General features: G+C 46.5%; 2 protein-coding genes across 2 annotated transcripts in view; one reads left to right on the forward strand and one right to left on the reverse strand.

The window, feature by feature from the left end:
- Nucleotides 1-4,960, reverse strand: part of PTK2B (protein tyrosine kinase 2 beta) — a 139,121-nt gene extending 134,161 nt beyond the window's left edge. The window contains exon 1 of the mRNA XM_028169171.2: nucleotides 4,803-4,960. The gene's annotated coding sequence lies outside the window, so the exon portion shown is untranslated. The remainder of the gene's footprint in view (nucleotides 1-4,802) is intronic.
- Nucleotides 4,961-5,873: 913 nt separating this feature from the next.
- On the forward strand, nucleotides 5,874-27,112 carry TRIM35 (tripartite motif containing 35). The gene is made up of 6 exons (XM_007192746.2): nucleotides 5,874-6,535; nucleotides 19,275-19,370; nucleotides 21,628-21,858; nucleotides 23,774-23,796; nucleotides 24,561-24,679; nucleotides 26,101-27,112. Exons 1-6 carry the CDS (start codon nucleotides 6,101-6,103, stop codon nucleotides 26,676-26,678), a joined length of 1,482 nt encoding a protein of 493 aa, XP_007192808.2. The 5' UTR covers nucleotides 5,874-6,100; the 3' UTR covers nucleotides 26,679-27,112.

Raw genomic sequence — 27,112 nt, forward strand, 5'->3', positions numbered from 1 at the left:
TGGAGGCGAAAGACTTGTACACTGAAAACTGTAAAACATTGCTGAAAGAGATCATAGGACACAAATAAATGGAAAGCTATCCTGCATTCATGGATTGGAAGACAGTATTGTTAAGATGGCAGTACTACCCCATTAAATCTGCAGATTTAATGCAATCCCTATGAAAATCCGAGCCATCTACAGATTTAATGCAATCCCTATGAAAATCCAAACACCATTAAATGCAGAAATAGAAAAAAAATCCATCCTAAAATTCATATGGAATCTCAACAAATCCCAACGGTCAAAATCATCTTTCAAAAGAAAAACAGAGTTGAAGGTCTCACACTTCCAGATTTCAAAACTTATTACAAAGCTGCAGTAATCAAAACAGTGTGGTACTGGCATAAAGACAGACACATAAAGCAACGCAACAGAGCATCCAGAAATGAACTCTTGTCATTTGATCTTCAACAAGGGTGCCAAGACCACTCAATGGGGAAAGGACAGTCTCTTCAACAAATGGTGGTGGGAAAACTGGATATCCACATGCAAAAGGATGAAGTTGGATCCTTCCATTACACCATATATAAAAATTAATTCAAAATAGATTGAAGACCTACATATATGACCTAAAACCATGACACTGGCAATAATTTCTTGGATATGACATCAAAACACAGGCAACAAAAGTAAAAAGAGAGAAGGACTACATTAAAATAAAAAATTTTGTGCAGCAAAATGAAAATGCAACCTACAGAGTGGGAGAAAATATTTGCAAATTATATATCTGGTAAGGGGCTAATATCCAGAATATATAAAGAACTCATACAACTCAACAACAACAACAAATAACCCGATTAAAAAAGGGGGAAAGGACTTAAATAGACATTTCTCTAAAGATGATATCCAGATGGCCAAAAAACATGAGAAGATATTCAACATCACTAATCATTAGGGAAATGCAGATCAAAACCACATGGAGATATCACCTCATATCCATTAGGATGCCTACTATTAAAGAAAAGAAAGAAAATAACGAATGTTGGTCAGGATGTGAAGAAATTGGAATCCTTGTGCACTGTTGGTGGGAATGTAAGATGGTGAATCTGTTGTAGAAAACAGTATGCCAGTTCCTCAAAAAAGTAAAAATAAATCAAGAGATTCCACTTTTAGGCATATATTCAATACTCGAAAGAATTGAAAGCAGGGTCCCGAAGAGATATCTGTACACTCATGGTCACAGCAGCATCATTCACAGTAGCCATGGGGTGGGAGAAATCCAAATGTCCATCAGTGGATGAATGGGTAAACAAAAATGTGGTATACACATACAATGGAATACTACTCAGCTTTAAAAAAAGGAAGGAAACTCTAAAATATGCTACAACATGGATGAACTTTGAGGACATTATGCTTAGTGAAATAAGCCAGTCACAAACAAGTGATTCCACTTATTTGTGGTACCTAGCATAGTCAAATTCTTAGAGACATAAAGTAGACGGGTGGTTGCCAGGGGCTGGGGAAAGGAGGAAGAGGGCATTTGTTTAAAGGGTTCAGAGTTTCAGTTCTACAAGATGAAAAGTTCTGCGTATTTGTTGCACAATAATGGGAATATGCTCAATACTACTGAACTGTACACTTAAATATGCCTAGGATGGTCAGTTTTATGTTTATTTTAGCACAGTTGATTTTTTTTTTAAACAAAAAAGCAGAGGTAAAAAAAGTTTTTTTAATGGGAAATCTCCCCATTTGCATATGTTGGCAACTGTTTTGATCCTGTAGTTGCCTATCTTATGGCGATTTCCCCATCTTTCATAACAACTAGCTGAGCCCCAAAGGTATCTCAGTGACCAGCCCTCCAGCGCATGACTCAGGTAAAGCCTAACTGGTTTAAGTGAATCATAGCAGCCTCATCCTCCTTGCTGGTGATGGATTTAGAGGTGGGCATGTGACCCAGTTCTGACCGATAAGGTGTGAGGGGAAATCTGGAGGTTTGTAGGAAAGGTTTCGTGGCTCTGAAAATGAAACATTCTAGGGAGAAATGGTCCTATTCCATTTCTGGACATTGATTTATAACAGCATAAGATATCTGGAGCAGCTGCAGTAATTTTCTAACCCAAAGGCAGCCACAGGCAGATCAGAAAGATGGAAAGAATCTGGGGTCTCAGTGTCACAGGGCTGGACACAGCCTTCTTGCCTCCAGACTTTGTTATGTGAGATCTTCGATGCCCTTATTGTTTAATCATTGTGAGTTGCAATTTATAGTTGCAGCTTAGAAGATCATAAGTGATACAGAGGAAAAAAAGCATATGGATCAAATAAAAGAAGTCTGCAACTGAATCTGATCCAGAGGCAGGCGATTTACTACCCCAGGTGTTTCCCTAATCACTTGCATTAAGCACTACTTCTTAGGGGAGTTCCCCCTGCATGTCAAACTCAGAGCCCCTACCCTCATTTTCTCCATGCGAGAGACCTCAGAGAAGGCCTAAGCCATCACTATGTCCAACATCAAGCATCAGACTACAGTGATTTCCTCTAAGATGTCCTTGGTAACGTTGCTGAACAAGTTCAAGTACATCTGCATCTCTGGTTGCCCGTTTCTGAAAATGGTTCTTGCTACTGCCAGCCCTGTAACTGTCAAATACAGCATTCATCCTCCTTATCCCTATAATATTCTTTGATATTAAATCTGCTTCATCTGATATTAATAGGGCCACACCAACTTTCTTTGATTCGTGTTAGCATGGTATATCTTTTTCTATCCTTTTACTTTTTACTTACTTGTAGGCTTATATTTAAGTGGGTTCCTTTTAGGTAGCATATAGTTGGGTCTTGCTTTTTTATCTAATCTAACAATCTCTGCTTTTTATTTGCAGTAGTCACTTTCTAGTCATCTGCTTTAAAAAGGAAAAAAAAAAGCCATTTGTCTTTCTGCACCTAGGAATATTTTTTTCCCTAACACAACATTTAAGAAAGAGTTGTCATTCCTTACATAAATGTACATGGTGATGGCAGGGGGGTTGGAAATGTGGCGGTGCCTGGCAAAGATGCCTGGGGATGGGATGGGATGGGGCAAGTTATAGTAGTGAGAACTGCCAGTTAAGTTTTGCAATAGTTTAGCTGGTATATAGAGGACCTGAACTTCAGGGCCTCTGAAGAAGGTCCTTTCTACTGGAAGAAGAAACAGGAGCTGGTGACACATTAGTTACAATCACCAAGACTTCTCTTTCCTGGTCTCTGTATCTTAATCACCCTCTTTCCTGAAATTATGTAAAGAATAAAAAAAGTTCAGAGTGTCTGAGCTGTTAAGAATTTGGAGCAATTAGTCCAATCTTTCCTTTTACAGTTGAGAAAAAGGTAGTAAGGAAAGTGAAATATTATGCCTCAGGTCTTGCCCCTGGCTAATGGTGGTGCTTGGAATAGGACCAAGTCCTTTACAGATTTCCAGAAAGACTGGAGGACCTTATTGCTTTAATGTTAACCTTTGTATTCTCCTTAAAGGAAAAAAAAGATCCATTTGTTAATTTCTACTCTTTACCCTTGTTTTGATTTGCGGCCCTACTCAGAGACTTGAGAAAAAAACCAACAACAAAACAAACAAGGGACATCATAAGAACAGAATGAAACACACATACAGCAAAACAGATTCGCAGAGCAACAGGGACACGTAGATAAAACAGTGAAAGAAAGTGAGACTAGAAGAGCTTCCCTGGTGGCACAGTGGTTGAGAATCTGCCTGCCAATGCAGGGGACACAGCCCTGGTCTGGGAAGGTCCCACATGCCGCGGAGCAACTAGCCCGTGAGCCACAACTACTGAGCCTGCGCGTCTGGAGCCTGTGCCCTGCAACAAGAGAGGCTGCGACGGTGAAAGGCCCATGCACCACGATGAAGAGTGACCCCTGCTTGCCGCAACTAGAGAAAGCCCTCGCACAGAAACGAAGACCCAACACAGCCAAAAATAAAAATAAATAAATAAATAAAATTTTTTTTAAAAAAAGAAAGTGAGACTAGAAGAGACAAGATTTTCCAGGGAGGTGCCTGGCATGTGGGGTTATTAGCTCCATCTTGTGGCCTTTTCGGATATTGTCTCGAAGGTTAATTTTTGAACCAGCAAGCCTAACTGTAGACCTACTTGCTGGGTGAGTAGATCTAGCACAATGGGCCTCAAACTTTAGTGTACCTGAGAATCACCTGGAGAGCGTGTGAAAAACACAGATTCCTGGGCCTTTCCCCCCAAAGAGGCAAGTAGATTAAAGAATCTGGACTCAAGAATCTGTGCTTTTATTTAGAGAGCTCCCCAGGTAACTGCAGGAGGACCACTGATCATGTATAAGAAACACTCCAGAAAGCAATAACACTTAGTGGCATCCATCGGCTTGGCATTGTGGGGAAAGGCCTATTCTGAGTAAGTTTGAAATGAAATTGTTTAGATTTTAGCCTACTTGCAAGCTAACAAGTATCAATGGGAAAAATGCTGCCTGCCGTATCAGTAAACAAAGGATGTTGCAGCCATCAAGCCATCACATTAACGCTACCCCGACCTAGCAGTCAACTGCTGCAGCCACCGCCCCCCTCCCCCCAATGATACACCCCGAAGAGACTCAGGATGAGAAAGCACAGGATACTGGCCTCAGATAGCTGAGGTGCATATCAAAGGAATGATTTTAGTGAGCCCAGACTCTTGCATCTTCCCATACATAGAAAAGTGCTAAATTCCCTAACTTGAAATATCTGGTTTTCTTTAATTAACAGTAATCTTTTCAAGTTCCGACTACCTGGTCTTTGTTGCAAAAACTATATATCCTGGATCCTTGCCTACCTCTTTGGAGCAAGCAGTCCCTCAGAGCTTAAGTCCTCTGTTTTGTCCGCCAAATAAGACGTAATTCTCAGTTTTTAAGTTGTGCTTTTTTTTTTTTTCTTTCAACACAAGTTAGCATGCCACAGTTTCAGGAATGCTAGTAGATGAAACTCTTGAGTCAAAGGACAGTTTATTACAGCAATGGCAATAGTCAGATTATAGTCATTTGGGCCAGTTTCCTGAGCCTTAATTCCCAAAAGCCTACATGATGTGGGCCATAGGAGGAAGCTTAGGGAACCCAAATCTTTTATAATGAAGAGTAAGATGGCCAGATCTTTGCCTGGAGGGAGACATTATCTCTGCCTTCCGAGGCTGTTCATCATAGAAACGTCCTTGAAAAGACAGTCCAAAAAAGGCAGTGTCTCTGGGTGGCATACAGAAACATGAGACCTGTGGAGACTTGTCTTCCAACGGAAACCGGAAATGAAAGTGTTCCAGGGGAAAGGAATCCCACATCTGAACGTTGTAAAGTGATCAACATGACACAGGTTGGAGAGACTCAGGCCTGCTGTACCTGGCAGGAATTTAGCCTGGATTCCAGTTCCCATAGCTAACTTTGCAGACGTCCTTGATCTCTGTTTCACTCACGAGGAAATAGATTTTGGAAAGATGGTGACTTGCCTGCCTATTCAACCACGGGACAAGAATCGGATCTTCTCAGAGGTCTTCCACTGCTCCCTTCTCTCATTTGTTCCCGCCTTACCCCAGGGGGCAGGCACAAGACTGCCCAAAATAAGTAAGCAACTAATGCAAGAGCGGGCACAGATCTTTGAAAGGGCACTGCAAACTCTTTTAAGCGGTGAAAAAGCTAACGACGCCGTTAAGATCAGACTTCACTTCAGAACCACTAAGTAAGGAGCTCTGGCTTCTCCCACCTCACGGGCCTGAAATTTCCGGGAACCGCTTAAGGAAGGGGCTCCTAGACTTCATTTCCCATTTGAAATCGGAAGTAGGTTGCAGCGACACGGAGGCCCTAGAACACTGCTTGAGAGCTTCTTCCCGTCTAACCTGGCTCGCCTAGGACTGACCGGGACTGCGGAGCATACCGGGCCCACCCCGCTCTTCCGGGGTTTCCCGAGCCGACCGGAACTGGGGCGGAGCCTCCCGAGCGCGCCCAGCGCGATTGGTCGGCACCGCAGTCGCTCAGTGCTCCGAGTGGAAGGGGCTGACCGCCGGCCTCCGCAGGGTCGCGGGAGCCGCGCGGCGGATGGGAGGGGCCGGAGCGAAAGTTGCGGGCGCGGGATCCGGGATCCGGGGCAATGGAGCCGGGCCCCGCCTTGTCACCCGGGCCTTCCCGCTCCTTCAAGGAGGAGCTGCTCTGCGCCGTCTGCTACGACCCCTTCCGTGACGCCGTGACTCTGCGCTGCGGCCACAACTTCTGCCGCGGGTGCGTGACCCGCTGCTGGGAGGTGCAGGTGGCACCAACCTGCCCGGTGTGCAAGGACCGCGCGGCCCCCGCCGACCTGCGCACCAACCACACCCTCAATAACCTCGTGGAGAAGCTGCTGCGCGAGGAGGCCGAGGGCGCGCGCTGGACCGGCCACCGCTCTCCGCGCCTCTGCCGCCTGCACCGCGGCCAGTTCAACCTCTTCTGTCTCGACGACAAAGAGCTGCTGTGCTGCTCGTGCCAGGCCGACCCCCGGCACCAGGGGCACCGCGTGCAGCCGGTGAAGGACACTGCCCACGACTTTCGGGTAAGCGCGGCCGCGAGCCGGAGGTGGCCGAGCGCGCACGTGGGCTGGAACGCAGCACCCTGACCCCGCTGCTCCTGCACTCCAGCCTGCCAGAGCTGGCTGTGCCCGGTCCCGCCCCTCTTCCCCCTGCCAGCTTGCTGGTGCCTCCTCGGGACCCCCACTCCCTGCCGCTGGTAGCATACAGAGGCTGCCTTCTTCATCAAGGGCGGCCCAGGGGCCTGAGATGGGAGGAGAGAGAATGTCAACAGGAAGTGTGAGAACTGGGGTTACAGGATGTTCTCAAGACACCTCCCCACCCCGCCCCACCTCTGAAGGGCTGAGGCCGTGCACCCTTTCTACCACAGGTGTGTGGCCCATGCCCCTTTTAGAAGCACAAGTGTGGGTAAGCCCGCAACCCTGGAACTTGGCACACTCGGGGTGGGGGTGCAGGACCCCAAGACCTGGCCAAAGATGTGGAGCCTTTTAGATCTCCCCACATCTCTCCCCTCCTTCCCGGGCTGGAGCCCTGTATTGTGTAGCTGTGGGGAGGCCTCTGGCCCTGGCCCTGGCCAGCTGGTCTCTACTGGATCACTCTCTCAGCATGCCCCTAGAGTTCCAGTGGCTATAAATAAGGTAAGGAGCAATTTTAGGGCAAACTAACATGGAGAAGTTTTTGGCAGAGGAAAGAAGAATGATCAGGAAATAAGGATTAGCCATCTCAGGGGTTTTCAGATTTTTTGACCTCAGCTAGCACGTGGTAAGACATGTTTTTTCCATTGTGACCCAGACCTGCCACATGCATGTATGGTGTCTATCAGCTGAAGCAAAAGTTCTGTGAAAATGTCTATTGTACTCAGGTATTTTCTGTCGTTTTAATTTAAAAACTGCACAGAGTGTAAAACATTAATTTATTTCATCACCTACTAAAACCTGCTAATACACAGGTCAGACCCACAGTTTGGAGAACCCAGCTTTGCTGGTCTGAAGCTGAGTGTATTGAAAAGGAGGCACTATAAGAATGCCTGTCTCCAGACACTGTTTTAGTTTGTTTACTTTAATGCTTTTCTTAAGAAATATCAAAAGTTGACAGTTCCATACACATTTTGACAAAGTTCAAGTGAAGGGGAATGTCATCAATATGCTTGTTTGAACCCTACACTAGCTCGGCAACGGGATAAGCCTGTAACTGCTGTCACAGTGGTCCACAGCAGTGCTTTTTCTCATTCATTTCCCTTGGTAGAAGTGCCAGGTCCTGATTTGGGACAGCTGAAGTAAGTGCTGGGCATTCTGGGGGCTGGGGTTGAGGTAGGGGGCCACCATGGATCAAGTCATGACGAATCACCATGGGACTGCCAGAAGTGTATAGATCAGGAAGATGGGCAGGGGTCAAGCCAAGAGCACTAAGGCAGAACCCAGGTCTGAGCTAAGCCAGGATTCAAGATCAGTGAGCCAGGGGCTTCCCTGGTGGCGCAGTGGTTGAGAATCTGCCTGCCAATGCAGGGGACACGGGTTCAAGCCCTGGTCTGGGAAGATCCCACATGCCGCGGAGCAACTAGGCCCGTGAGCCACAACTGCTGAGCCTGCGCGTCTGGAGCTTGTGCTCCACAACAAGAGAGGCCACGAGAGTGAGAGGCCCGCGCACCGCGATGAAGAGTGGCCCCTGCTTGCCGCAACTAGAGAAAGCCCTTGCACGGAAACGAAGACCCAACACAGCCAAAAATAAATAAATTAAAAAAAAAAAAAAAAAAGATCAGTGAGCCAGGTACCCTGAAGTGCATATGGTCTAATGACATCTTTCTGTTTATTCAGCAGATGCCTTGTACTGCTAGGCCCTGGGGATACTGGGGACACGAGCTAAACAGTAATTCATACCTTCAAGGAGCTTCAAGCAGAGACTGAGGGGTTAGGAAGTGTTAGCCAGGTGAAGGGGGGTCAGGGAGGTTATTTCAGGCAGAGGCAGCAGCATGTGTAAGGGTCCAGAAGCAGTGACTTTCCAGGCACTGAGAGAATGAGGATGGAGATGCAGAAGGAGCCAGGAGGCCCCAGTCTTGGCCTTTGTCCTAAAGGCTGTAGGGAGCAGTTGGAGGGTTTTAAACAGAGGAGTGATGCTGACAGACCAGTGGGCACTCAGGGCGATGTCTGAGGGGGTGGGGAGTCCAGTCCCGAAAGATCTAAGGAGTGTGCTCAGCCTGGTGCTGGGTGGCCTCACTCGTGTGTTAGACAGCTGTGCGCCAGGACCTATCCTGGGTGCTGAGGCTGCAGAGGTCAGTAAGCCAGAGCCCCTGCCCCACGGAGCTCGCACTGTAGTGTGGGGACGTCAGCCAGCAAATAGACAAGTTGTCGTTCTGGATGGGTGGATAGGTGGTGGTGGTGGGGACAGTGTGGGAAGGCTGGACAGGTGAGAAGGGGCTGATGGGGAGCCCTGAAAGCTCTTCCATAGGGGCTTTGCGGTGAGATGTGTACATTCGAAAGATTACTTTGGCAACCATATGAAGAACTCCAGCAAAAATAATCATACCAGCCAACACTTTTTGACCACTTAACTAGGTACCATGTGCTCTTAAGTGTTTACTTGTCAACACACTTAATCCTCACAAAAACCCTGTGAGGTTGTGTATTAGTTTCCTCTTGCTGTTGTAATAAATTGCCACAAACTTTGTGGTTTAACACAGCACAGATTTATTAGCTTACAGTTCTGGAGGTCAGAAGTCTCAACATCAAGGTGTTGGCTCCACGTCTTTTGGAGGCTAGGAGAGGATTTATTTCATTGCCTTGTCCAGCTTTCGGAGACCCCTTCCTTCATCTCTGAAGTGCATCATTCCAACTTCTGCTTCTGTTGTCCCGTTGTCTTCTCTAACCCCCCTGCCACCCAATTGTAAGGAGCCTTGTGATTACAGGGGGCCCCTGGAGACAATCCAGGATAATCTCCCCATCTTAAAATCCATATTTTAATCACATCTACGAAATCCCTTTTGCCATGTAAGGTAACACATTCCCAGGTTCTAGGGATTAGGACGTGGACATCTTTGGAGGGGATGTTATTCAGCTTGCTACAGGTGGGTACTGTTCTCCCCATTTTACAGGCGATGACACTGAGTCTCACAGAGGTTAAGCAACTTGTCCAGAGTTAGAGCAGTTACTGTAGAGTTCACCTGGGGCCTTGCTCCGCTCTTACTCTGGTCATGGACTTTGATAGAAGCTTCTCTGGTCCCAGGGTAAGACCGTCCCTGCTGGCCCTCTGTTCCGGAGCCATGAGGGCAGCTGCCTCTGTGTGTGGGTTCTTAGAGGCTTGTGTGGATGAGGACCATCGTCGGTGGGCCGACAGGTGTGGACTGAGTGCCTGCTCTGTACCAGGCACAGTGTGTGCAGGAAAGGGCAGGGTGGTCCAAGCCCCTGCCTTCTTGGAGTCAGGTGGGCGTGATCGAATACCAATCACACCAATGGTCAGTCACAGGGAGTGAAAGCGGTACATCTAGGATTAGAACGCAGGTCTCCTGACTCCCAGTCTGACGTTTGGCCCGGCTTGCATCTTCAGAGCAAACCAGCCCTGAACCTCCACCAGGTCCCAGGCCTCAAAACTGCCTTGTCGGGCTTCCCTGGTGGCGTAGTGGTTGAGAATCTGCCCGCCAATGCAGGGAACACAGGTTCGAGCCCTGGTCTGGGAAGATCCCACATGCCGCGGAGCAACTGGGCCCATGAGCCACAACTACTGAGCCTGCGCGTCTGGAGCCTGTGCTCCGCAACAAGAGAGGCCGCGACAGTGAGAGGCCCACGCACCGCGATGAAGAGTGGCCCCCACTTGCCACAACTGGAGAAAGCCCTCGCACAGAAACGAAGACCCAACACAGCCATAAATAAATAAATAATAAAAGTGATTGTTTAAAAAAAAAAAAAAAAAAAAAAACTGCCTTGTCTAGACCCCTTGCTTCTCCATCTCACCGGACTGATATGACGGCCATTCTCTGCCCTCCAGCTTCTTCCTGCCCCAGACCCAGCCTCTTCTCCTTCTGGGGTTACCTTCTTAGAATCAGTCTAGCCAAGCCTAATCGAGGTTTATTCCAGGCACCTCTTAAGTCTTCCCCCTTCCAATTCTTTCCCCTTTTCCCAACTGCTCAGCCTCATCCTGGATCTCTCCTTATGGGCCAGGCCTTCCCAGATCCAAGTTGTACTGGAGGATGTTTAATTGCCTGCTGGCAAGGCCTGTGACCAGGGGCAGGATGGGGTCTTACTGAGCACTGCACATTGAGGCTCCTGAGTTAGGGGGCCTAGCGCTAGTTGCCATGGTAGACACCTGCTTCTTAAGGAGGACTGACCACCAAGGGGAAAGGAAGAATGGGAGCCTGGATTGGAGTTGGAGAAGAAGGGCATCTGAATGAGATCAAGTTGTCCCAGATGCATCTCTGCGGTCCATTTAAGAAACCTGGAAAATAAACCAGGAGGAGAGTTAAGTTACCTGGGACCAAGTGACACTCAATGGTAACGAGCTAACACGTGCCTGGTGCACTCTTTTTTTTTTTTTTTTAATTAATTTATTTATTTATGGATGTGTTGGGTCTCCGTTTCTGTGCGAGGGCTTTCTCTAGTTGCGGCAAGCGGGGGCCACTCTTCATCGCGGTGCGCGGGCCTCTCACTATCGCGGCCTCTCTTGTTGTGGAGCACAGGCTCCAGACGCGCAGGCTCAGTAATTGTAGCTCACGGGCCCAGCTGCTCTGCGGCATGTGGGATCTTCCTAGACCAGGGCTCGAACCCATGTCCCCTGCATTAGCAGGCAGATTCTCAACCACTGCGGGCAGGCGGATTCTTAACCACTGCGCCACCGGGGAAGCCCCTGGTGCACTCTTACAAGCACTGAACATGGATCCTCACAGCCATCCTCTGAGCTAGGTAGTGTTCTCACCCCTCTTATCCAGATGAGGAAACTGAGGGGCCGAGAAGTTAAGGAACTTGCTCAATATCACCCGCTACTAAGTGGAGGAGCTGGGATTTGAACCTGGGTGGCCAAGTGCCAGAGCTCTTAGCTGCTATTTCAGTCTGCCTGAAAAACAAATGTTTGAAATACGTAGGAAAAATGACACTACCTGGAGACAGATGCCAGGAAATCCTGGTGATGGGCTAGGTGAGCATGTACAGAGAAAACTGCATTCTTCATTTTTACGGTGGCATTTGAGAGACCACGGGCACTCTCTTGCCTTTATCTTTCAGGGTTGGAGCCTGACTGCCCGAGAAAGAGCTTTTGCCAAAGTTCTCACCAGTGGTCAGTGAAAAGGACAAGGTACAGATCAGGCCTCCGAGCTCTCGATCCAGGAGGCCGTGGGGTGTAGTGGAGAGAACGTCAACACCCAGTGTATTTGTCAACTGGGCAAGTGGTTAGTTGAGCATCTAGTTTGTGCTGAGACCTGGAGATGTGCAGTGGTTGAAACGGTCTCTACCTTGTCAGAGCAAGCCTTCATTCCGTCTGCAGTTTATGGAGCACCACTGTGCTCGGTGAGAGGCCCAGGCAGGAGCACCTGCCCCCAGGAAGCCTGCAGCCTTTCCAGGAAAGTGAGGCGGTGATGCTGGGTACGAAGTTCAGTGGCAGAGGTGTCCGCAGAGAGGCAACTAAACTCTACTGGGGAGGCCGAGGCGGCTTTCTGGAGGACATGAAGAGGGCCTGAGCTTAGTTTTCAAGGCCACTTTGGGATAGTTGGGTGAAGCAGGCGGGAATCAGTCAGAAGCAGCAGTAGGGCCTCAGAGGACAGAGAACCTGGCTTGTGCTAGACAACCCTGGCTGCACACGTAGCTCTAGCACTTTGATAAGTACTTGAGAGGGTGCTGTGACAGGAAATAATATTCTCTTACTGGCACCCTTCCCCTTTTCTACTATATCACATAGCACCTGTGTTAATGGATATTTTGGGTAAAACAATATTGTAAAATCCTTACGGTATTAAATATGCTATTGAAATTTGCTGCTTAAGGTATCAAATTGTAATTTTTACAAACAGTTTGTGGACTATATAATCACATTCTGAATTCTTTAGTGTAAATAAAAACTTCCTATTTTGCGTGTATTTATAATTTAAGTCATCTTGAATGTTATAATTGAAGCCAAAATCAGAGCTCTTGCTGGGCTTGGGCCCTGGGTGATGTTCCAGATGTGTCATGGGCCACTTAGCTCCACCCAGGGCAGTGATGACCCTTATTGGTCCTGACCAGCCTTTGCACCGGAGCCCTCACTAGTCTCTGTCATTTCAGGCACTCCTTGGACTACATGCAGGTCCCTGATTGGTGGGTCCAATTGTGATCCAAGGGTGTTTAGTGTTAAAATCAGAATATCAGAAGCAAACATGAAAAGTGTATTGTTTAGATTCATTTGAAATCGCACTTTCTACCTGTAGTATTTTGTAGGTTAACCACTAAATGTATATAGGGGAAAAAAGTGGAATAAAAAATCTACAATCTAGGGGCTTCCCTGGTGGCGCAGTGGTTGAGAATCTGCCTGTTAATGCAGGGGACACGGGTTCACGCCCTGGTCTGGGAAGATCCCACATGCCGCGGAGCAACTGGGCCCGTGAGCCACAACTACTGAGCCTGCGCGTCTGGAGCCTGTGCTCCGCAACAAGAGAGGCCGCGATAGTGAGAGGCCCGCGCACCGTGATGAAGAGTGGCCCCCGCTTGCCGCAACTAGAGAAAGCCCTCGCACAGAAACGAAGACCCAACATAGCAATCAATCAATCAATAAATAAATCTTTAAAAAAAAAAAAAATCTACAATCTAAAAAAAGACAAGGAAGAGAAGAAAAAGACGTATTGAGCAAGCAGGACAGATAGCACAGAACGGGAAGATGGACTTAAATGCAATTATATTGGTAATTATGTTAAGTACTCCAGTTAAATGCTAAAAGCTGTCTGACTGGATAAGAAAACAAAATCCAATTCTGAGCCACTTAAATTTGATGAAGTCATTAAATGAAAAAATTGCATTTGCTTAAATTCAGTATCCTTTTGTGATTGAAAAAAAATTAGCAAACTAGGAATAGAAGGAACTTCATTAAACTGCTTAAGAATACCAAAAAACTTATAGCAAATATCATATTTAATTGTGAAACACTTACAGTTTTCTTACTGAGAGCAAGAAAAAGGCAGGAATGCCTGTTATGACCAATTTTATTCAAGTTTGTATTGGAGAGCCTAGCAAATAAAGTCAGTCAGGAATAAAGGCATAAGGTTTGGAAAGAGGGAAACAACAATGGCATTATATGCAGATAATATGATTGCATCTGCATAGTTTAGACAGAATGCTGGTTTGCAAAATAAAGATTAAAAGTTGTATTTATATCAGTAGCAAATAGAAAATTTAAAAAACCATTTACAATAGTATTTAAAAAATCAGATATCTGGGAATAAATGTAACGAGAAGTGTGCAGGCAGGGAAAAATAGAAAACTTTGTTGAGGAACATCAAAGAAGGCTAAGTGGGAAGATACACCATATTCATAGATTAGAAGGCAGTATTTTAAAGATGTCAGTTTTCCTCAAACTGACCTGTAGAGTCAATTCTATCCCAATCAAAATCCCAACATGATTATTTTGTGGAATTTGACAAGCTGATTTTAAAATTTACATGCAAGCTCAAAGGGCCAAGAATTGCCAAAGCATTCTTAGGAAATATTTATTAGATGTCAGTTTATGTTGTAGCTGTAGAAGTAAAGATTGTGATACTGGCACAAGGATAAACAGATGGCCGGGGAAACAGACTGGGGAACCTAGAAACAGATCTGTGTGTGATGTATAACAAAGGTGGCCTTCAGACCAGTAGGGGAATGGTAGTATTCATTTTAAATTTTTTTTAAAAAATTTCATTGAAATATAGTTGATTTACAATGTTGTATTAGTTTCCAGTTTGTTCTTAAATAATGCTTTTGGAGCAAACAAGCTACTGGGTCACACCATTCACAAAATAAACTTCAGGTATCCACATTAGACCCAAATGTGAAAGGAAAGCTATAACTTTAAATAATATAGGAGATTATCTTTATGACCTCAGAGTAGGGAGGTATTTCTTAAAACCAACAAGCACTAATTCCAGAGGAAAACACTGATAACATTGGACCACACTGAAATTAAGAAATATAAGTGATACAATAGAAGATACTCGTTATGCATTTAACCCATAAAAGACATACATTGTGTATTTATAATAAATTCTTACATACCAGTAGGAAAATGGCAGGCAACTCAATAGAAAAAGGGTCAAAGATTTTAATAACAGGTATTTAAAAATAAAGATCCAAATGGTTAATAAACATTTTTCATTAACATTGCTCATGTGGTATAAATTGGTACACCTGCTTTGGAAAAATGTTTGGCATTTATCTACCAAAGTTGAAGATACATGTACCTGTGGCCCAGCAGTTCTACCCCCAGGAATATTTTGTAGAAGAACCAGTGTACCTGTGCACTAGGAGACCTATACAAGAATGTTCATCCTATTTGTCTTACTCGAAGTTGTAAATGACCCAGCTATCCATTGATAACGGAATGGATACCTGATTGTGGTGTATTCATAAAATAGATTACAATGCAACGATGAATGGGTAAACTTACATACAATTATGTATTTGAATCCTACAAACTTTATGTTACATAGAGGAAGCAAGACACAAAAGAATATATGTAGTTTTATTCCTTTAATATAAAGCTCAAAACCAGGCAAAACTAAAGTGTATTATTTAGGTTAGGGATCATACATAGCAGATATAACTATAAAGAAAAGCAAGGAAGTACCATAGAAATTAGGAGTTTCCTCTGACAGAAAAAAGGGATTAAGATTCAGAAGGGACATGTCCTGGGTGGTGGTTACAGGGGTGTTCAGTTTATAATTATTTAAGAGATGGCACGTTTATGTCTTATGCAAAGAAAATAAATTGGTGACGACAACAAAGGAGATTGAAAGGTACAAAGTAACTCATTAAATTGGAGAGGAAAGGGAATTAATTCCCTGGCGGTCCAGGGGTTAGGACTCGGCGCTTTCACTGCCGTGGGTCAGGGTTCCATCCCTGGTAGGGGAACTAAGATCCCGCAAGCTGCGCAGCAGGGCCAAAAAAAAAAAAAAAAAAATGCAGTGAAAAGGAAGGAATTTCCTCTCATTAAGGGAGGAAAACTCTTGGTAAGTTACAAGAAAAGGTTAAAACTTGTAAAGTTTTCATTTTATAGGCTTTTAAAAATTTGAGGTATAACATATACAGTTAGATGCATAGATCTTAAATGTTCAGTTGGATGAGTTCTATTACACACACCCTATACCTAACACTCCAAATGAAGTAGAGAACATCTCCATCACCCTGGAGGGGTCCCTCCTTCTTCCCAGTCAGTCTTCCACCAAGAGCAACCACTTTCTGATTTATCACCTTGGCTTAGTGTTGCCTGATCTTGGACTTCACATAAATGAAATGATACTGTATCTACTCTCCTCCAGAGTAGTATATACATATACTTTTTGATTCACCTGTTATATGTATCAGTAGTTTGCTCCTTTTTTTTTACTGCTAAGTAGCTTTCCATTGTATGAATATACCATAATTTACTCACCCATCTCTTGGTGATGGACATTTGGGTCATTTCCAGTTTTTGATTTTCCATAAGTTTTTAAGATGCGTTGTTTAATTTGACATTTATGGGAGGAAAATTTCATTCACATGCTAGGTTGTTTAAGGAATTGGGCAAAGTATGGCCAGAACTATAAGCTTTTATTCTCCAGAAGTAAAGAAATTGACATGTTTGATGTCAACAAATTTGGAAATAAGATGACACATTTAGAAACACAAAAGACAACTAGACAACATAGTAGTAGCTTCCTTAATGAAATTGGGTGGGTAGTCTTGTGGTTAAGACTGTGGCCTTTATTCTTGGACAGTTCTGCAGACAGATCATGGTTCTGCTGCTAACTATAATTTTGGCAAGTTACTTAACTCTTCTGGGCCTTCTTTTCTATATATTAGCAATATAGCGCCTACCTTGCAGAAATGTAAGAATTCGATAGAATGATGTTTGTAAAGTACCTAATTTAGTGCTTTGTGCATAGTACATGCTTAATAATAACTGCTTGCTGGTGGTAATATAATCATTGGTGGGTCTCACCAGCTAGCATCTCAGAGAAGGGCACATTTTATTTAGGGTTGGGATTTGCTGAATTAAAGCAGAACTCTCCAAGTGATTGAAAAGTTTGGGAAGGACAAGGGACTGTCACCCCCTTTCCATCTTCATTACCCCATAAATCCCGGACTGAAGGTTGAAGGGCAGAGGGTTGGGCTGTGTTGTTTGGGGCCAGCATGCCCCTGGGTAATGTGACTTGCTTCACTCCTGTCATTCACACTTATTTGGCAAATCGTGGAATTGTCTTTGGGGACCCTATTACATAACTTTGCAACAAAACATCTCGTCCCACAAAATAACACATTGGGATGATATTTCAGTGGTTTTGTGGGACGCTCATGCTAATGTTATTTTGCTGTTGAGGAGACACACCTTAGAGATGATAATACTACAGAGAAGAGTATTTTTTAAAAATCTGTTAAATATTGTCAAGAGGAACATAAACGTGACTAGAATGAATAGAAAACAAAAGCTGCAGAGAAAGAAATCATTGTTTATTTTCTGTAGAAGAGTGGTTAAAAGAATGGACTGTGGAACAGGACAGATGGGCTAGTTATCTAGTGCTGTGTAACAAATTTCCCCAATCATAGTGGCTTAAAACAAAAATGTCTATTATGTCATGGTTTCTGTAGGTCAGGAATCTGGCATGACCTGGCTGGGTGTTTCTGCCTCAGGGTCTCATGATGCTGCAGTGTTGGTTGGGGCTACAGTCTCATCTGAAGGCCCAAGTAAGCCAGGATCCCCACTCAGGCTCACTTGTGTGGTTGGTGGCAGGATTCAGGTCCTTGCGGCTGTTGGTTGGATGCTCTCAGTTCCTAGCCCCATGGGCTGCTCCAGAGGGTGGATCACTTCCATCCAAGGGAACAAGCACGGGAGGGCAAGAAAGGGTGTGTGCAGGCTTTTTGTCACCTCAGCTCATGTCCCATCACTTTTGCCATATTCTGTTGGTTAGGAGCAAGTCACTAGATCCAGCCCACAGGCAGGGGATTCCACCAGGGCGTGAGTACTGGGAGGTGGGGTCATTGGGGCCATTTTAGAGGCTGTCTCCTTCAATCTGCGCTCTGGCCCCAGTGATGGGTGTCCCTCCCACATGCAGAGTATGTTCACCCCTCCCAAGATTCCCAAGCATCTTGTCCCATTACAGCATCAGCTCGAGGTCCAGAATCTCGCCATCTAAATCAGGCCCAGGTGGGGATGAGGCTTTTGAGGACAAATCTGTATTTATCACTCATAACAAATTACCCCCACATTTGGCAGCTTAAGACAACAAACTTTCTTATCTCACAGGAGGGAGGGATCAGTGGGAACCATCTTACAGGCTGCCTGCCACCACTGTTTAGGTTCTCATCCTTGCTCTGCCATGAACTAGCTGTGTGCCCTTGGGCTAGTCACTTCCCCCTTCCGTGCTTCAGTTTTTTCATCTGTAAAAGGGGGCTGATAAAATTACTTATAGGAATAATGTGATGATTAAGTGACGTAATGTGTAAAGTAATTAGCAAAGTCCTTGGCACATAGTAAATGCTCAGTAAATGGTAGTCATTTATAATTAACGTTGTTAGAATTGTTATTTTTCCAAAGAGGAAACTTGCGAGGCTTTTTCAGAATGTAGAGGGAAAAGGATAAAGATGGAGAGAAAATGCTAGGCCTGGGATACAAAAGGTCAGAATCCAACCTAAAACCAGCAGTGGTTCCTCTAGGAGCCCAGGGAGATCAGAGCAGAGGTTAAATTTATAAAACAAAAACTAAGCAAGAAGTATTTGAATCTGCTGATTAAAGTCTTTCACACGATCCAAGCACTATTAGAATATCAGGATAAGGCAGGGATGCGGGGAGACGTGTACAGTAGCCCCTCTGTAGTTACAGGTTCCACATCTGTGGATTCAACCAATGGGAGATCAAAGATATTCGGGGGGGGGAAAATCCATAAAGTTCCAAAAAACACAACTTGAATTTGCCACTCTGGCAACTATTTACATAGCATTTACATTGTACTTACAACTACTTACATAGCATTTTATACAAATACGACACCATTTTTATATAGGGACTTGAAAATCCTTGGATTTCAGTATCCATGGGGATCCTGGAACAAATCCCCTATGGATACCAAGGGAAGACTGCAGTTTAGATAAGGCCCTGTGGGAAGAACTGGGTCAGCCCCACTATCAGGCCTATTCTTTCGTGATTGCAGACCAGTCCAGTTGAGAAAGTCACCAAGGGAGCCTGTGAGCACATTGTCTTTACCGTCGGGCCCACAGCTCGGGCTCATGGCCCAGCCTGCACCAGCTTTAGGCCAAGCGGGGTGCCTTCCGTGCTGTCCCGTGACCAACGTGGGAGGGAACAGGTCCCTTTACCTCCTCACCCTGTCTCTCCGTCTGTATCAGGTGTAAACGAAGGGGCCGGGTTAGAGGGTATCTGAGGCCCTTTATGCCGTACCCCATCCAGTTCAAGGTCAGGGCTGTGCTTTTCCAGCTGTGTCCCACAGCACGTGGCCGGACCGGGTTCAGTAAATGTGGTCGAGTGGTACCCACGGTGAAGTGCAACTCCCGCCGTGATGTGGCGTGCCGCATCCCTGCCCGGCCTCCGCCCTAACCTGCCTCCTTGCCTCCTTCTCGCCCCTCACGGCAGGCCAAGTGCAGGAACATGGAACACGCGCTGCGGGAGAAAGCCAAGGCCTTCTGGGCCATGCGGCGCTCCTACGAGGCCATCGCCAAGCACAATCAGGTGAGTGACGCTGGGGCTGAACAGGGCGATGGGGACACCCGGGGTTGCGGGGGGGAGAAGTGCAGGTGGGCTGGCCCTGGCCATGCTGCTGCCCACAGGGTCGGCCTTCGCCAGCCCTGATGGCCTCGCACAGCCTTGCCCTCGGACGCCGGTTGTGGCTGCGTGGCCTCTTTAAACACCATGCCAGCAGCCATGGAGCAGCTTCAACAGCCCCCTGCGCCACCTGCCCTGTGGTTTCAGGCTGACGGCACGTGCCACGCTGCACCACTTGCCCGGCCGCTGAAGCCAGCGACACCCTCATTCTCACTCCCCACGTCCGTGGTCTCCAGAATGTATCCCGTCCGTTGACACTCCCGCTCCACTGCCACCATCCTGGTCCAGGTCCCCATCGTTTTTTCCCTGGCCTCCTACCTGGGCCCCGTACTTCCACTCTTGTCCTGCAGTCCATGCTCCTTGGAGTGGGCTGATCTTTTAGAAAAACAGATCGATTGTGTCACTCCTCTGCTTAAAACTGTAGAGTGGTTTCCATAGCACCCACGGCACAGTCCAGACTCCTCACCATCCAAGGCCCTCATCCAGCCTCCGTGTGCCCCTCAGCTTCATCTCCTCCCGAGCTTGGCCCGTGCCGTCTGCCTGGCTGGCCTGGTGCAGGATGCGGTGGGGACACCTAGGGAGTGTCCATGTGTCCAAGTGACAGCTGCTGTCTGTCCATCCCAGGCACTGTGGAATTCTCAGGTGGTCAGGTGTGAAGAGTCCAGGATTCCGGCTTCATTAATGCTTTTCCTCTAAAGCCAGTCAATCCAGGTGGATGAAAAGTGAAAGTTTTGTGTTTACCTCTTTATTGAGGGGCTGCCATTGCCAGCATGAGAGTGGTTGGAGCTGAATTTACACTGGCTGGTTTTTCCTGTCTACTCTGTTTTTTATCTTCTGGTGTGATAAGAATCATCCCAGATCTCACTCTCTCCCTCTATACGTACGTTATCAATCTTTTTACCTGATACTTCAATAGCGCCATCTCTCCTCATATGCATTTCTTTGTTTATTAATAAGTGTGTACATCCTTTCACAAGTATAACAGCCATTTGCATTTCTTCTGTGAAGTTCACATTCTTTTTCTTGGAATGTTTGTCTTTTCTCCTTGCACATTCATAAGAACACTATTATGAAGAATAATAATAATCTACAATATAGGTTGGAAGTATTTTTCCTAGTTCGTCCTTTTTCAAAAAATCATTTCCCCCCTTTTTTGGTCATTTTCCTTTTTTCAGTGAATCATTTTGTCATCGTATTATCAGAGCCATAAACATATATTGAATTTTCAGTTCAAAGAGTGGGTTACTAACCTGCCATTGCTAGAGTGCACAATTCGAGTTGTTTTTCCAAAAGTTGTCATAGAATTGTACTTATGTATTTAAACTTATTAGTAGTCTCTTGCCATATAAAACTTCTTATTTTTACATGTATCCAATTATCTCTTTCTTTCCTTGAGGCTTCTCAATTTTATATCATGATAAGAAAAGTCTTTCTCATTCCAAGATGAGAAATAGGTCTCTGCTTTTTCTTTGAGTGTATTTATGGTTTTGTTTTAACTGTTATTTTAAATGCTTTTCGTAATTATGATTAGGAGTGTGCATATTACTAATGATTCAGTTTTAAAATAAATACTTCCTACTATTTTTTTGGTAAGCCTCTCTATCAAATTTGAAGTCCTGATATTGGAAGGCAAATAATTTGTTTTAAATGATTAGACATTGGATTTTATTTTATTTATTTATTTATTTACTTATTTTGGCCATGCGGCGCTGCAGGCAGGATCTTAGTTCCGTGACCAGGGATCGAACCCCTGCCCCCTGCAGTGGAAGTGCAGAGTCTTAACCACTGGGCATCCAGGGAACTCTCTGGAAGGCAAATAATTTTTTAAAATCTTTGCTGTTTGCCACAGTTCACTTCTGTGATTCAGGGCTTCCCTCACTATTGCACAACCTATACAGGTACAGAGTATTGCTGAGGAATTTATAGGACTACAGTTGTCATCTATAAGCAGTGATTTGGTTTTATTTTTCATGTATCAAAACAACCTCATTAGGCTGTTTGACTTATTTTAAACTTATAAATTCGTGCTAAGAAAGCTGCATGTATATTTTGTCTTTCGAGGTTTTGCATGTGATTTCTCCTGAAAAATGGAGTTCCTTTGCTGAACATCTGGGAGCCACCGGGCTCGGTGATGGCTGAGGCCCCCTCCCGCCCTCTGCTGCAGGTGGAGGCTGCCTGGCTGGAAGGGCGAATCCGGCAGGAGTTTGACAAGCTTCGAGAGTTCTTGAGAGTGGAGGAGCAGGCCATCCTGGATGCCATGGCTGAGGAGGCCAGGCAGAAGCAGCTTCTGGCCGAGGAGAAGATGAAGCGGCTGGCGGAAGACACGGAGGCCCTGGCCCATGAGATTGAGCGGCTGCAGATGGAGATGAAGGAGGATGACGTCTCCTTTCTCATGGTGAGGAGCTCAACGTCCAGAGTCAGTGACGGGCCAGACGTTCAGGGGCCAGCGGGGAGCCTGAGGCCAGCAGCCCTGGCCGACCCAGCCTTCCCGTAGCTTCCGGACCCCGGGTTGGAGGAGCTTACAGATGCGGTGCTTGGCTTGTGTCAGGAGGCGGAGGAGCTTTTAATCAAGACCTTGAGGGCCTCTCCACTCCTCTCTGCCTCTCTCCTTCCCTCCTCCTCCCTCTCCCTTCCTCTCTTGCACTTATTCTTTCTCTCTCTTTTTTTGTTTCTTCTCTCTTGACTCCTTCTTGATACAGTGGAGTACTTTTTAAATAATTTTTTACGTGGGGCTTCTTCTAGATTTATGGAAAGTTGCCATTCTGTAGGTTATCTTTCACTTTCTTCATGACATCCTTTGAAGCACAAAAGTTTTCCATTTTGCTGAAGTCCTATTTATCTGTTTTCTTTTGCTGTTTGCGCTTTTGGTGTCATATCTAAGAAACCATAGCCTGATCCAAGGTCATGAGTTTTTTTTCTGTTTTTTTTTTTTTATACACTATTTTTTTTTTTTTTTTAATTGAGGATCTTGAATCAGATGCGTATGTTTGATTGATTGATTGATTGATTGATTTTGGCTGTGTTGGGTCTTCGTTTCTGTGCGAGGGCTTTCTCCAGTTGTGGCAAGCGGGGGCCACTCTTCATCGCAATGCGCGGGCCTCTCACCGTCGCGGCCTCTCTCGTTGCGGAGCACAGGCTCCAGACGCGCAGGCTCAGCAGTTGTGGCTCACGGGCCCAGCCGCTCTGCGGCATGTGGGATCTTCCCAGGCCAGGGCTCGAACCCGTGTCCCCTGCATTAGCAGGCAGATTCTCAACCACTGCGCCACCTGGGAAGCCCGGTCATGAGTTTTATAGTCTTATCTCTACATTTAAGTCTTTGATCCATTTTGAGTTAATTTTTGTATGTGGTACAAGGTGGGAATCCAGCCTTTTGCATGTGGATACCCAATTGTTCCAGCACCATTTGTTAAAGACCTTTCTTCTCCCATTGAATGGTCTTGGCACCCTTGTTGATAACCAGTTGACAGTAAATATGAGGGTTTATTTCTAGACTTTCAGTGTCCATTGATCTGTATGTCCTTATGTTAGTACCACACTGTCTTGTTTAGTGTTGCTTTTAATGAGGTTTTTTTTTAAATTGAGGTATAGTTGATTTAGAATATTATATTAGTTTCAGGTGTTCAGCATAGTGATTCAAAATTTTTATAGATTTATATTCCATTTAAAGTTATTATAAAATATTGGCTATATTCCCTGTGCTGTAAATATGTCCTTGTAGCCTGTTTATTTTGTACATAGTAGTTTGTGTCTCTTCATCCCCTCTCCTTATCTTGCCCCTCCCCTCTTCCCCTTCCCTACTGATAACCACTAGCTTGTTCTCTATATCTGTGAGTCTGTTTCTGTTTTATTATATTCATTTGTTTGTTTAATTTATTTTTTTAGATTCCACATATAAGTGGTAACATACAGTATTTGTCTTTCCCTGACTTATTTCACTTAGCATAATATAGTTGTTGCAAATGCCAAAATTTTATTCTTTTTTTATGGCCGAGTAGTAACTTTTAATAAGTTTTGAAACCAGAAAGTGTGAGCCACCAACTTTGTCCTTCTTTTCCAAGATTGTTTTGGCTATTCTGAGTCCCTTGAATTTCATATCAATTTTAGTATCAGCTTATCAGTTTCTGCAAAGAAGCCAGCTGTTATTTGCTAGGAATTGCATTGAATCTGTAGATCAGTTTGGGGGGGGTATTGCCATCTTAACAATATTAAGTCTTCTGATCCATGAACATGGGATGTATGGCTCCTTTTGAGGTCAGAAACTCATGTTTTCTCTGTGTCTCTGTTTGTGTCTCTGGTTTTTTCTTTTTCAGAAGCACAAGAGCCGAAAACGCCGGTAAGTTGCCAAGGCTGGTAGAGGGGAGGGAAGGAGTCGGCAGAAATACCAGGGGTGCAAACTCCCATGGCTCCAGGGCCAGGCATGTAATGAGGCTGGCTGGGTGCAATACAGAGGGAACAGGGCGACTGACCAGGTGGAGAGCCCTCTTTCAAGGCACCCACTTCCGATTTGCACTGGTGCAGTGTTGTTTTCCTGAGTGTGGAACGTGACCACTCCCTGTGTGGGGAGAGAGTGCCATCGTGCACAGGGCTTGTAGTTCTCTGGGGGCCAGCCCCCTGCCTCTGAGAGCCTCAGGACACGCTGGTTTGCGTTGATGGTTGTAGAGTTCACAGGGATGAATACGGAAGAACTGTGTTCCCGTCAGAGCTGGACAAAGATGGAAGAAAGTGCTTTGGACAGTAGTGAGTTCCCTGTCACTGGAGGTGTTGAAGCAAAGGCCAGTGACACCTTCAGAATGTGGGACTAGGGGACCCTTAAGGTGCCTTCCAACTCATATACCCTGTGAGCTGATGTGTACGTGTGATTTCTGCCCACATGCATGTCTGAGAACCTCCTATTTATATTTATCCCAGTTGGGGCAGGATGGGCTCAAGTACTGAGTCCTGAAGGGGCGTGAGCTGCCCAGTTGGCTCCTGTTGTCTTGAGTAAGATGGCCAGGGAGTCTAGGCCTGAGGCAAGGGATCCTGTTTCCAGCTGACCCAGTTAGGCCCCAGGATGCATGGCCCTGGCCCAGCGCACCAGGCCCAATTCTCCTTTCCCAGCCTCTTCTGCACGATGGAGCCGGAACCTGTCCAGCCTGGTATGCTCATCGACGTTTGCAAGTACCTGGACTCCCTGCAGTACCGAGTCTGGAGGAAGATGCTCGTGTGTGTCGAATCTGGTGAGAGGGGCCCAGGCAGGTGTAAGAGGGGGGAGGTCATGCAAGGCAGAGAGCCAGCTGAACTCACTCCTTCCAGCTTCCCACCCCTCCTCCTCCTCCCCCCACTGGTCCCTTCTCCAGCCTCTTTCATTCAAGCCCCCGTGCCCTGCTCCCCTTCTTGCCCCACTGCTCAAACCCCTCCTGGCTGAACCCTTCCTTTTTGGGTCCTGACTCTTGGCCAACTCTTCAGAAAGAGCAACTGACTTCCCTTTCTATTCCAAAACATTGTATATATAATATAATGAAAGAGTTCCTCAGTTCAGGGGCGCCTCTCCAAGGTGATTCCAGCCCACATGAGTCACTATATCCTGTGCTGTGGACTGAACGTTTATATGTCCCCCCGCCCTCCAAATTCATATGTTGAAGCCCTAACCTCCATGTGATGGAATTTGCAAGCAGGGCTTTTGGGAGGGGATTAGGGTTAGAAGAGGTCATGAGGATGGGGCCCTATGATGGGATTCGTGCTCTTTTAAGGAGAGACACAAGAGAGCTGGCTTCCTCTCTCTCTCTCTCTCCCCCATGTGAGGACACAGCAAGAAGGTAGCCATCTATAAACCAAAGAGGGCCCTCACCAGCAACTGAGCATGCTGGTACCCTGGTCTCTGAATTCCAGCCTCCAGAACTATGAGAAATATAGTTCTGTTGTTTAAGCCACCCAGTCTCTTGATACTTTTGGAGTAGCAGTCCGAACATGATTTTACAGGGAGAAATGTCAGTGACCCAGGGGCATGTTACATGCTTTTGTTAGATGTCACAGGCATTGTGTCAGGGTCAGGATCCCTGCCTGCATTGGCTTCCTGTGGCTGTCCGAACAAGGGACAAAGACTGGATGCTTTAAAATGGCAGAAATTTATTCTTCTGGAGGCTAGAAGTCCAAAACCAAGGTGTCAGCAGGGCTGTGCTCCCTCTGAAACCTGTAGGGGAGGATCCTTCTCTGCCTCTTCCTACCTTGTGGTATTTGCTGTCAGACCTTGGCTGGTGGCTGCAGCATTTTGACCTGTGCCTCCAGTATCACAGGGCTTTTCCCCGTTATGTGTCTATGTCTCTTCTCCTCTTTTATAAGGACAACAGTCATATTGGATTAAGGGCCCCCTCTACTCCAATCTGATCTCATCTTAAATACTTATATCTGCAACAACCCCATTCGCAAATAAGGTCACCTCCTGAGATACTGGGGGTGAAGACTTGAACATAGCTTTTTTTGCAGGGCACACTGCAACCCATAACACCACCCCTCAGCCCAGGGCAGCCCCTCCATGCACTGGGCCCGGTGGGACACAGTCTGTCAGTTTAGGGGGACCGGAGGCATCAGGCTGGCCTGACAGCAGGGCGGGCTCTCAGGTTTGCTGATTTCACCCACGCTCTTCCCACTGCCCACCCAGTGCCTTTCAGCTTTGATCCCAACACTGCGGCTGGCTGGCTCTCCGTGTCAGACGACCTCACCAGTGTCACCAACCACGGCTACCGGGTCCAGGTAGAGAATCCGGAGCGCTTCTCGTCGGCGCCCTGCCTGCTGGGCTCCTGCATCTTGTCGCAGGGCTCGCATGCCTGGGAGGTGGACCTGGGTGCACTGCCAAGCTGGCGCGTGGGCGTGGTGCGGACACGTCAGGACGCGGGCGCCGAGGGCCACTCGCACAGCTGCTACCACGACACGCGCTCGGGCTTCTGGTACGTGTGCCGCACGCAGGGCGTGGACGGCGACCACTGCGTGACCTCGGACCCCGCCACATCGCCCCTGGTCCCGGCCATCCCGCGCCGCCTGCGCGTGGAGTTGGAGTGCGAGGAGGGTGAGCTGTCCTTCTACGACGCGGAGCGCCACTGCCACCTGTACACCTTCCACGCCCGCTTCGGGGAGGTGCGGCCCTACTTCTACCTGGGCGGCTCGCGGGGGGACGGGCCCCCCGAGCCGCTGCGCATCTGCCCCCTGCGCATCACCGTCAAGGAGGAGCTGGATGGCTGAAGCCCGCCCTGCCGGATGCCGCCGGGTCTCGCGCCCCGGTCCCGTTTTCTTTCTGTCTCTTCCCAAAGGCACACTCGCCTTGGTACCTCTCTGCCTCCCGCCTTCTTGCCAGGATCTTCCTACTGGCCATCCTTGTCCTTTAATGTGGCTTCAGGCCATGTGCCTCCTCCCTCAGTTTTGGTCCCTTCTCTACCCACCTTTGAAAGTCATCCAGGAGACATCTCCCTGATTAGGCTTTTTCCAAAGTTGTGGCATCCTCTGGATGTGAATTTTCTGATTCACATTCTAAGATTGCAGGGGATAATGTTTGCTTCTAGAATGGGTCTGTTTAAAAATGTAAGTTTCATCATTTTCCAAGAGTGGTGAGGCCAGCAGACTGGAAGAGGACGGCTGTTGACAAGAGTTTGTTACTCACTGTCCCCAGGAGGAGGGGC

This window comes from Balaenoptera acutorostrata, chromosome 6, assembly GCF_949987535.1.
Source record: "Balaenoptera acutorostrata chromosome 6, mBalAcu1.1, whole genome shotgun sequence".
Classification (NCBI taxonomy): Eukaryota; Metazoa; Chordata; class Mammalia; order Artiodactyla; family Balaenopteridae; genus Balaenoptera; species Balaenoptera acutorostrata.